The 11,969-nt window shown below is 52.2% G+C and overlaps 1 protein-coding gene across 1 annotated transcript; it reads right to left on the minus strand.

The window, feature by feature from the left end:
• Positions 1-5,861: 5,861 nt before the first annotated feature.
• LOC131489842 (basic proline-rich protein-like) lies at positions 5,862-7,722 on the minus strand. The gene is made up of 2 exons (XM_058691714.1): positions 7,033-7,722; positions 5,862-6,959 (listed from the first exon to the last, which is right to left on the minus strand). Exons 1-2 carry the CDS (start codon positions 7,720-7,722, stop codon positions 5,862-5,864), a joined length of 1,788 nt encoding a protein of 595 aa, XP_058547697.1.
• Positions 7,723-11,969: the final 4,247 nt, after the last annotated feature.

Raw genomic sequence — 11,969 nt, forward strand, 5'->3', positions numbered from 1 at the left:
CTCCCTCCCCATCCATCTGCATCTCTGTCTCTGTCTCTTGTGTCCTCCGCTGTCTCTGTCTGCCTGTCCGTCTGCCTCCCTCCCTCTCCCCATCTGGTCTGGCCACAGGACAGCTCCGTGGCGGCCAGCCTTCTCAGGTGGCCGAGGAAGGCACTACAGCAAGTGTTTCAAAGGTTCCCAGAGTGTGGAGAAGACGCGTCCGGAGCCACGTGGATCTGTCTAACTGGTCTCAGTGATACCACGTCGCCGTCTGGGAGACTCCCGGGTCGTCCAGACTGGAGCCCAGCCGTTGGGAGGAGGGTCCCTGCAGCTGGGACTCTCTTAGAGCCACCACCATGGAGTTCTGGAGGCAGAGAGTTGAGGGCTAAGGGGCTTTGTTGTTTTATGGCTGCCCCCCGGCCGTAGATCCGTGCCCCCGACCCCCACACGGGATCTGATACCCGGGGAGGACACTTGTGACCCAGGGAGCACGTGGCTGAGTGTCCACATGGGCCAGGCTGGGTGCTGAGCTGAGCACATATCCAGGGAGCAGACAGGTGCTTCAGTGGCCGGTGGGGAGGGGTGGGGGTTGCTGGCGGCTCACACACCCAGGGGGACAGGTGGGGTCAGTCTCTTCAATGGGTCCTGGAAGCAGTTACTTCTTTCCAAGAAAAAAACCTCAAGTGTATACTATTTCATCAAGTGTCCCACCCATCAAATTCCCCAAAGCCAACCCGAATCCCGCAAAAAGCACAATCGATACATTCAGAAGAGAAAAGTTCTGGTAGATCTGCAGTTGTCAGACTGCACACACACACAATGACTGTGTCCCGACATTGTGGGGACAGAGCTCGTGCTGACATTAAAAAGAAACACTCAGCATGGTACCCGTGCCTTCTCTCGTTGCTGCTTACCATCAGACTCAGATATGCTTGAGCTCTTGAAGATTTCTCTTTGTAAACCAACCCGCATGTCCTGCAGGGAGTGTGGACATTTTTTAATTGAGCCCCCTCATCATTGCCGTCATTTTGTTGAAATTGGTTGGAAACTTTTAGCTGGAGATCGAAGAAATGATACGCTAGAAAGTTTCTCCACGGCAAGTGGAAGGCAGTGACGTATATCCCAGCAGAGCAGGGTAGAATCTGAACAAGTTGGATCATAACAGCTCTGGTACCCGACCAAAATTAATTCCGAGATCCTGTGATTGTGCTTAGAAACACACCAGCTTAGAAAGGATCTCCCATTTTTTTTTAATTTAAACAATTTTTTATTTAATTTTAATTTTTTTATTTATTTTTTAGAGAGGGAGAGAGAGAGAGACAGAGAGAGAGAGAGTATGGGAGGGGAAAAGACAGAGAGAGAGAGAGAGACAGAGACAGAGACAGAGACAGAGGAGGAATCCCTGTACTGTCAGTGCAGAACCGGACGTGGGGCTCAAACTGAGATCGTGAACTGATGTTTGACTGAGCCACCCAGGCTTCCCCAGGTCTCCCATTTTTTAATCCTTTTTATTGTCACCCAAATATAATTAACATACAATGTCATATTGGTTTTAGTGAACAACGTAATTGGTTTGACACCTGTACCCATTACTCAGTGCTCACAGGATCGCTGTGGTCGCTATTGGTCACCACACAGGCTCTGATGAAAGGGACAGCACAGGGAATAGAGCCCCATTTTGAACTGGAAAAATTAGATTAGACGTATGTCTCTTCTGTACTAAGTGGGATAAAATTGAGAAGTTTTATGATTTTGCAATGCTTGTGTTTAATGACACGTCAGAGAACCATAATCAGAGACAAGTAATTTGAAACATTCTCCCTTATAAAAATTGCAAAAAGGGTACTTTTAAGGGGGGCAAAATATTCGGTCACCAAATATTTCAGCTAAAATATTTACATATTTCAATACGAAAAAAATGTAGAATTGAGAAAGTCGTGCTTTGGTGTATTTGCTCCTAAGTGGGCTTGATCTCTCAGTACCCAGGGCATGAGCAATTTATTTTTTATTTTTTTATTTTTTTTAATTTTTTTTAATGTTTATTTATTTTTGAGACAGAGAGAGACAGAGCATGAATGGGGGAGGGTCAGAGAGAGAGGGAGACATAGAATCCGAAACAGGCTCCAGGCTCCGAGCGGTCAGCACAGAGCCCGACGCGGGGCTCGAACTCACGGACCGCGAGATCATGACCTGAGCCGAAGTCGGATGCTTAACAGACTGAGCCACCCAGGTGCCCCAGCAATTTTTTTTTTAAATTATAGTCAGTTGAAAATGTTGAACATGCCCAAACCTATAACCATAATATATAACTTTGAAAAGGAATGAGGTATTTTATGAAGAAAAAATTATAAGATGAAATTACAAAAGGTATATATATTTTTTAGAAAATACGAGTGACACGGTATAGATATAGACATAGCCAGGAACTTTTACAAGTAAGAGAATACATAACAAGGAATACAGTTCTGCCCAAGTGTTTTTAATTGTCAGGTCATACTGAAACGAAGCAGTTTTGATTGTGCTTTAATGTACATGAACACTTAATATTTTTCTTTTTTATACAAATACTTCGAATTGTATAATTTTAATTTAGCACTTGATTTCACTTTCAGCTTGGCTATCCAGGTTGGGACAGCAAGTTGTCGTTACATGGGTGGGATGAGGCTCCTCGGGGTCTGTATGTCCTCTCCTGGTCCTCCAGCCACAATATGGGGAATAGAAACACAGGATGAAGAAACAATCAAAAAAGAAATGAGGGGGATTTTCCTCCTGGGAACATGGCATGGACATACTTTTCCTCTACCCTTCCCCTAAGTACAACCAAGAGCCCTGAGCATCATTTAAATACGAGTCTAAGAAGCCTCAGAAGAAGGGAGGCTGTCTGGGGACACGTAGACCTGTGGGGAACACGCGGTGGTCCCCTGTGTCTTCCAGGCTGAGAGCAGGAGAGACCAGTAACCCTGAGGTGCCAACCAGAAAGCCCCAGCAGAGGCCGCACGCGGGGGATAAAGGGCCAAGAAAGGGGCACCCGCCAAGACAACACTTTTAGACAGCGACACTCGCCAGCCGCACTGCACAAACGATCATCCCCATCGACAGAAGCGGAATGGGGGGAGACACCCTTCACCCCGCCTACCGGCTTCAAGGCTGCGAACCCTCCACGGCCGGATGAGTGTCAAGGAAGCCAGCGAGAGCAGGTTTAAACAGATAAATAAGACTGACGATCTTGTCCCTCCGTACTGAAAATGTCCCACTTTCAGTCAAGAATCACTCACCACCCCAGGGAGCAGGAAGATCTCGATGTGAAGGAATAGACACAGCCTGTCGATGCCAACACCAAGAACAGAGGTGCGGGTGTCGCGAGGAATCTGCGAAAGGAGCCACCGGGAACACGGCTCAGGGGACAATCACAAACATGGTGGAACCAAATGAAGAAACAGGAAGCTTCAGCCAAGAAAGTAAAATCCGCAGGGAAGAAACAAGAGATACATGGAACCAAATGAAAATTTTAGAACTGAGAAAATGGAAGAACAAAGCCAGTGAGGGTGGCTGAGCGGACAGTACGAGTCACGAGTGGTGGGGTCTAACCAGGGCTGAGGTATGAAGGCCTGGAAGAAGGAACCAGTCAATACATGAGCCTACTCACCTTTGAATTCCAGAAAGGTAAATCTCCAGGAAGGTATTTTTTAAACCTGCACATGGCAAGGATTTTCTCAGATCCTCCTCCCAATCAGATGAGTGTGATGTGAGGGGGCACCTGGGTGGCTCAGTCGGTTAGGCGTCCAACTTCAGCTTAGGTCATGATCTCACAGTTCGTGGGTTCAGGCCCCACGTCGGGCTCTGTGCTGACAGCTCGGAGCCTGGAGCCTGCTTCACATTCCGGGTCTCCCTCTCTCTCTCTGCCCTTCCCTGCTCTCACTCTGTATCTCTCTCTCTCAAAAAAAATTTTTTTTTAATTAAAAAAATTTTAGAAGAGTGTAATGTGGAATCGCAGAGCCCCCTGGCCCCCCCTCCTGCGTATTTCATTTTGTGCACCTGCCGAGCTGAGGAATATGTCATCAGAGCCCTCCCAAATTGCATTCACACTTTCCCCATCCTAATATTTCACCCCCAGAGCTTCATTTCCGCAACCTTGATTTTTGCAATAACACACTTCACGTTTGTGAGCCTACGTTGTCAGGCTGAAAAAGATGTTTGCGTCCCATTACACTTCTGACCCCTTTCTGCTTGTCCAGACTGAATCTGCCCGTCCCCTCAACACTGACGTGGACATGACTTCCCCTCCTTAAACACTACTGATGTCTCAGCTCCCGTGTGAGAACACCACACGTACGTAGGCTGGTGCTTTAGAGCCTGTGCAGGGTCTTTCACAAGAGCGGTCCTCACTGCCACAGACTCTCCAGGAGCAGGGAGAGGGAGACGAGCACCAGAAGACACAGGATCAGTTGAAGGTCTCAAGGTTAAGATTTCCTGTCTGCCACGGGTTAGCTGCATGTCCAGACAATGTCAGATCCAGCCCAGAAAGTCCTTGTTTTGAGTTTGGGCTGTGCCCTTTCCAGATGTCCACACTTCCTTCCGGTCTTGTAGACGAGCATGACAGCAACTCAACTTTCTGCCCCTGACTTGGTCTGCTGGCCATGAGGCATGACCCCAAAGGGCGCTTCCTGCCCCATACGTGCTCCTTGACCTTTCTCATGTCCACTCGTGTACACATGTCCTGTCACCTGCCTGGGATGCTTTTATGTCTTCTCTCTGTCCTCTTAAACTCTCTCTCAAAAATCTGGTTCAAATCCTACATCCTTCCCAAGGCCGTCTAGAGCCCCTCCATCTGATTTGCTTAAACACATAATGTCAAAGGAATTAATTTGACAGCGAGTGTAAAAAGAGATGTTGAAGGGTGCCTCGGTGGCTCAGTCAGTTGAGCATCTGACTCTTGACTTCGACTCAGGTCATGATCACAGGGTCATGGGATGGATCCCCAAGTTGGGCTCTGCGCTGAGTATGGAGACTGCTTGGGATTCTTTCTCTCTCTTTCTCTCTGCCCCTCCCCCACATGCACCCTCTCCCTCTTTCTCTTTGTCTCTCTCTCTCTCTCTCTCTCTCTCAAATTAAAAAAAAATATTAAAAAAGGGATGTTGGGATATTTGGTTGTTTTTCTCATCGTGTATTTATATCTTGTTTCTTTGAATCGATCCTAAACTTTTTCTCAGTAAGAATGTTCTTGAATTTTCTTGATTTTTCACTACGACTGCAATATATAATGTATAATGTATCATAAAGGAGCAGAGATGGTGTTCAATAAATCTTTGTTGATTTTATTTAACATGGAAATTTAGTTCTTCACTGGAAATATAACTTCCTAATAATGCTAGCATGCCTTGATTTTAAAAAATATGTCTCTTCTAGAGCTTTCTGAGAACAGGGAATAAATTGATGCGATTATTTTAAAAAGATAAAAAATTGTATCTTTTCAAAAGCGTAGTAATTAAAATGTAGACAAAAGCTGACCTTTGTCCTGATCAGAAATTGAGCCGCAGCTAATCTCATACGCAGTTATTTTAGGTTGGAAGTTTCTAGCAGACGGTTCTCAGCAAATCGGGAAAACAAGACAAAATGGAGGTTCTCGGGCAAATTGCTGACTTTCCTACCGATACAGCTACTTGGGAGGATGGGGCTTTGCCCAAGGGCAAACGGGAGTCCTTACCACCTGGAAGGTCAGAGGGTGGGGAAGTCCCTGGTGCTCCTCCCCACTGCTGAATAACCTCCAGTCAAGGAGCTTTGTGAATAGCACAGCTATTACACACACTGTTTCAGTGACAGAAAAAAGAACATTAGGAACAGAAAATCTGCTTTGGTTTTCCACACTCATTTGTTTGTTTCCGTCAATATGTCAATATCACGTCTGCGCAGGAGAATTGTTTCCAAGAGCTTTGAAGCCACTTGTACTTGCAAACAATGCCCAGGCTGCCCGGGGCAAGTGGCCAGAAAATCAGAGGCTTTGGCCTGCGGCTGGGGTCAAGTGGGGGCCAGATCCCTGGGGCCAGGGGCTGGGTCAGGTGGGGCCCAGGCCTTGGGGTCAGGTGGGGGCCAGGTCCTGGGGTCAGGTGGGGGCCAGGCGCTGGGGTCAGGTGGCGGCCAGGAGCTGGGGTCAGGTGGGGGCCAGGCACTGGGGTCAGGTGGGGGCCAGTCGCTGGGGCCAGGTGGGGGCCTAGTCCTGGGGTCAGGTGGGGGCCTGGTCCTGGGGTCAGGTGGGCGCCAGGTCCTGGGGTCAGGTGGGGGCCAAGCGCTGGGGTCAGGTGGGGGCCAGGAGCTGGGGTCAAGTGGGAGCCAGACACTGGGGTCAGGTGGGGGCCTGGTCCTGGGGTCAGGTGGGGGCCAGGCGCTGGGGTCAGGTGGGGGCCAGGCGTTGGGGTCAAGTGGGAGCCAGGCGCTGGGGTCAGGTGGGGGCCTGGTCCTGGGGTCAGGTGGGCGCCAGGTCCTGGGGTCAGGTGGGGGCCAGGCGCTGGGGTCAGGTGGGGGCCTGGTCCTGGGGTCAGGTGGGGGCCAGGCACTGGGGTCAGGTGGGGCCAGATCCTAGGGTCAGGTGGGAGCCAGGCGCTGGGGTCAGGTGGGGGCCAGGCGCTGGGGTCAAGTGGGAGCCAGGCACTGGGGTCAGGTGGGGGCCTGGTCCTGGGGTCAGGTGGGGGCCAGGCGCTGGGGTCAGGTGGCGGCCAGGAGCTGGGGTCAAGTGGGAGCCAGGCACTGGGGTCAGGTGGGGGCCTGGTCCTGGGGTCAGGTGGGGGCCAGGCGCTGGGGTCAGGTGGGGGCCAGGCGCTGGGGTCAAGTGGGAGCCAGGCACTGGGGTCAGGTGGGGGCCTGGTCCTGGGGTCAGGTGGGCGCCAGGTCCTGGGGTCAGGTGGGGGCCAGGCGCTGGGGTCAGGTGGGGGCCTGGTCCTGGGGTCAGGTGGGGGCCAGGCACTGGGGTCAAGTGGGGCCAGATCCTAGGGTCAGGTGGGAGCCAGGCGCTGGGGTCAGGTGGGGGCCAGGCGCTGGGGTCAAGTGGGAGCCAGGCACTGGGGTCAGGTGGGGGCCTGGTCCTGGGGTCAGGTGGGGGCCAGGCGCTGGGGTCAGGTGGCAGCCAGGAGCTGGGGTCAAGTGGGAGCCAGGCGCTGGGGTCAGGTGGGGGCCTGGTCCTGGGGTCAGGTGGGAGCCAGGCGCTGGGGTCAGGTGGGGGCCAGATCCTAGGGTCAGGTGGGAGCCAGGCGCTGGGGTCAGGTGGGGGCCAGGCGCTGGGGTCAAGTGGGAGCCAGGCGCTGGGGTCAGGTGGGGGCCTGGTCCTGGGGTCAGGTGGGCGCCAGGTCCTGGGGTCAGGTGGGGGCCAGGCGCTGGGGTCAGGTGGGGGCCTGGTCCTGGGGTCAGGTGGCGGCCAGGCACTGGGGTCAGGTGGGGCCAGATCCTAGGGTCAGGTGGGAGCCAGGCGCTGGGGTCAGGTTGGGGCCAGATCCTAGGGTCAGGTGGGAGCCAGGCGCTGGGGTCAGGTGGGGGCCAGGCACTGGGGTCAGGTGGGGGCCAGGCGCTGGGGTCAGGTGGGGGCCAAGCGCTGGGGTCAGGTGGGGACCAGGTCCTAGGGTCAGGTGGGGGCCAGGTGCTGGAGTCAGGTGGGGACCAGGTCCTGGGATCAGGTGGGGGCCAAGTGCGGGGGTCAGGTGGGGGCTCCAGGGGCCACTGTGGGGAGCAGCCACAGGTAGGGTCCAGCACAGACATGGCTGCCACGTGGGGGGCCAGAGAGACCCCCACAGCATACATGCCACATCACACGTCCTTCCCCGTGAAGAAAACTCCTCTGGAGGCCACACTCACGGGGAGGTTCGTGTTCAGACAAAGTCCTGTTTCACTCGTCTGAAAACGTTCCGTAAAATGTCTGCACAAACGCCTGTCTTGCTGCGCCCGCCCCACCACAAGCCACTGTTCACGCAGGTTCCGCCCACGTCCCGGGCACCCTCCACCCCGTGCCCCCCGTCAGGCCGGCTGGGTGGGAGCCAAAGATCTGCAGGGAAAGACTGCTCCTCAGGGGCCGGGTGGGGCCCCGGTGCAGATACGGCCACGACCGTGTTCAGGGGTCTGGGAGGCCGCTCATGATGGACCAGGGCAGGACCGTGTCCGCAGGAGCGCGGCGGGCGCTGGCCGGTGTGCTCGGGACGCGCCACAGCCACTGTGGGGAAATCGAGGCGAGGCTGGCTTTCCGACCATCCTGCTTCGTGTTCCTTGCAGATTGAATTCCTCCGTCCTGCAGGTTCCCGGGGCCGGCTCTGCTGCTACTTCCCAGAGTGCCAACGACGTTAAAATACACATGGACCTGATCAAATGTGTCAAGTCGAACAGAAGGGAATTTGATGGAGTGCAGGATAATAGAAATCTGAGAGGCCGTCTCTGACAACTTCACTGAACACTGCCGAATTTAACACACAGAAAGAAAAGGGAAAAGATTATCTTATGACAAAGACGATTTGCATATTTTATGAGAGAAAGAAAAGCTGAGTCATAAATGCCAGTTTCCCTTCCATACATACCCCTTCACTGCGTTGTGAATCTGGAAGAAGACGGGCGCCTGCGGGGCTCATTCGGTTAAAGCGTCCAAGTGTTCCTTTCAGCTCAGGTCATGATCTCACGGTTCGTGAATATGAGCCCCACGTCAAGCTCTGTGTTGAGTATGGAGCTTGCTTGGGATTCTCTCTCTCTCTCTCTGTGTGTGTGTGTGTTTCTCCCTCTCTCAAAATAAAATAATAATTGGGATTCTCTCTCTCTCTGTGTGTGTGTGTGTGTGTTTCTCCCTCTCTCAAAATAAAATAATAAAATAAAATAAAATAAAATAAAATAAGACATCCATTATTCAATCTACTGTCTATATTATTGACATTAGGCGTTTTCCATTATTCGTAGAGTCTCGAGCATTTCGCACACCCGGTGCCATCCCTCAGTGAGCAGAGGGAGCTGGTAAGAAGCTAGGGCATCAATCGGCAGCCCAGGCTCTGAGTTAAGGACTATGTGCTGCAAATTCCTGCTCGGGCACTTAGGAGCCGTGAACAGGAGGCTGCGATGCTCCCGGCCTCATCCTCGTGAGTCGCATAGTGTGGATAAAAACCACCCATCACATAGAATTATGTAGACAACAATGCTGGTAACAGGGACGTATGTCTGGGGCCAGGGAGATGCTCTCCTCACTTCACCAGCCCGGGTCGAGGACTTGACCCAGGGCGCACGGTTGTACGTGCCGTGTGGGCTGGTGTTATTCCGTGTAGGAAGCAACCCCTTGGCTTCTCGTGGGAGCCACCTTTGCCAGCTGCACCGTTTTCTTTTGGTACACGCTGTTCTCCAACACAAACAGAGACAAATTACAATGAAATAAACTGCAGTCATATTCCCTATCGTCACCTCTTTTTAGGAGCAAGGGAAGGAACTCCCTCTCTCCTTAAAGCACGAGTGATGAGCTCAGCACGGAGAAGAGGGCGAAGGCACGGTGTCGGAGGGGCCAGTGTGGCAGGGACGGGGAGCCCGGGGTCACAGGGAAGGGTATTCACAGGGAGGACGGGGTCATCCTCTGTGTCCCCTGAACGGGGATGAGCCTCTCCCTCCTGGACGGGAGATGCCAGTGCGGAGATTAGGCGGGAAGATCTGCTAACACCCTTGGTAGATCCTTGTGCTCAGGTCGGAGGAGATCGCCTTGCAAGGGTTTCACGCGTCTGCTCTTAGCAGTTTGTTCTTTTCAAGTTTTTCTCTCTTTTTCTAATGTTTATTTTTATTTTTGAGAAAGAGAGGCGGACAGCATGAGTGGGGGAGGGGCAGAGAGAGAGGGAGACACAGAATCTGAAGCAGGCTCCTATGCTGGGCTTGAACGCATGAACCATGAGATCATGACCTGCACCGAAGTCAGACGCTTAACCGACTGAGCCACCCAGGTGCCCCTCTTTTCAAGTACTTCTGAGCCCAGCCAGGTTTCTCAGTCTCGTGTACCTGCTGCATCTGGGAGAGTTTCCCCGTCCTCTTATGGAGTTACCAGGGACGGGTGGGCATCTACTGTGGAGGGCTTGACTGGCTCCGGTTCCCCAGGAGCTACCCTCCAAATGGCATTTGGCCATAGCAGCCACGCACCCTGTCCTTCCCCTGGAGGGGAGGTAAGTGGGGTGCACAGACCAGCAACACGCCCTCTCCTGCCCAAGCTGGACGCCTGGCCTGCTCCTGGGAGCACACGGTCCGTCCCGTACACGTGGGAGTTCAGATCACTTGCAAGGAGGGAAAGTTTAATTGTTTGGTGTGAGTGAGGAATATCGTCGGTTAGATTTCACTTTTCCCTGTGCCCCCTTCATGGCCCCCATGGCCTGCATTGGTGGTGTTTCAGATTTGTAGAATCTTCAAAGATAAATTAAAACACAGACACATTAGTCAGCTCGGGCGGCGGTAGGAAAATACAGACGGGGCATCGGTCTCTCACGGTCCCGGGGCCGGAAGGCCAGGATGCCAGCACGGTCAGATTCTGGTGAGAAGTTCCTTTCTGGCTTGTAGACAGCCGCCTCCTCGCTGTGTCCTCATGTGGCGGGGAGAGGAAGAGGGAAAGGGCTCTGGCCTCTTGTTACAAGGACACAGTAATGGGCATGGCCTCGTCTAAACTAATTACTTCTCAACAGCCCTCCTGTTAATACCATCACATTCAAGATTAGGGCTTCCACATATGAATCCGGAGACACAAACACTCAGTCCATCACTCTTAGATACTCAATGTTTTAAAAAAAAAATTTTTTTTTTTAATTTTTTTTCAACGTTTTTTATTTATTTTTGGGACAGAGAGAGACAGAGCATGAACGGGGGAGGGGCAGAGAGAGACGGAGACACAGAATCTGAAACAGGCTCCAGGCTCCGAGCCATCAGCCCAGAGCCTGACGCGGGGCTCGAATTCACGGACCGCGAGATCGTGACCTGGTTGAAGTCGGACGCTTAACCGACTGTGCCACCCAGGCGCCCCTAAAAAAAATTTTTTTAACTTTTATTTATTTTTGAGACAGAGAGAGACAGAACATGAACGGGGGAGGGGCAGAGAGAGAGGGAGACACAGAATCGGAAGCAGGCTCCAGGCTCCGAGCCGTCAGCCCACAGCCCGACACGGGGCTCGAACTCCCGGACCGTGAGATCGTGACCTGAGCCGAAGTCGGACGCTTAACCGACTGAGCCACCCAGGCGCCCCATCAATGTTATTTTTGGTTGAAGAGAAAACATGGCGAAAAAAATCACCTGTTTCTAATAATCACGCCTTTAATAAAAAAACGCTTTAGACGATCATATTAACATTCCCTCCTGACATGCTTGGCAGGGTGCAATGGATTTGGAACACATTTCGAGTTCTCGTAGGCACATGGGAGGCAGGGACCAATCAGCTCCTGTTTACAGAGAAGGAAATTGATGCTCAGAAGTGTTAGGGTTTTGCCCAGAAGGCAAAGGAAAAATACAAACCCAGGGGGACACCCCCAGAGCCCCCGTTCGGTGTCGGGGTGCTTCCTTCCTCCAGAGGTCCGTGCCGGACTACGTCCCTGAGGATGGCAGTGGTGACGCGGGGGCTCCCGGCAGTGCACCTGCCCAGGGGGCATCAGGAGACACTGTTTTCACCCGGACTCTTCCTAAGCTGACAGGCTCCTGCAGAAGAACTTCTAGCTGGTGTCGTTTAAGAAAAGCCCAGTAAGTGGAACTTGCCACCAACACCTCGCCTAGACATGCGCGGGAGGGACGCAGGGAGGAGTAAAGAAGAAAAGCACTTTCAATTTAAAGGAGAATTTGATTAGCAAGAGGTCTGACACTGGTAAGTAAATTAATATTATAACCCCCAAACCCTGCGTATTGTAAGTTTAACCATGTGCTGTTTTTCCTTTCTTTTTTTTTTAGACTATGTTATTTATTTATTTATTTATTTATTTATTTATTTATTTTAACGTTTATTTATTTATTTTTGAGACAGAGAGACAGAG

Source organism: Neofelis nebulosa, chromosome 11 (assembly GCF_028018385.1).
Source record: "Neofelis nebulosa isolate mNeoNeb1 chromosome 11, mNeoNeb1.pri, whole genome shotgun sequence".
NCBI lineage: Eukaryota > Metazoa > Chordata > Mammalia > Carnivora > Felidae > Neofelis > Neofelis nebulosa.

Excerpts from the sequence above, each read along its gene's own strand:
- LOC131489842 (XM_058691714.1), bottom strand. The coding sequence starts at position 7,722 with ATGTCTGTGCTGGACCCTACCTGTGGCTGCTCCCCACAGTGGCCCCTG. Across the intron at positions 6,960-7,032 it reads CAGGCCCCCACCTGACCCCA|GATCTGGCCCCACTTGACCC; the intron begins GTGCCTGGCTCC and ends ACCTGACCCTAG.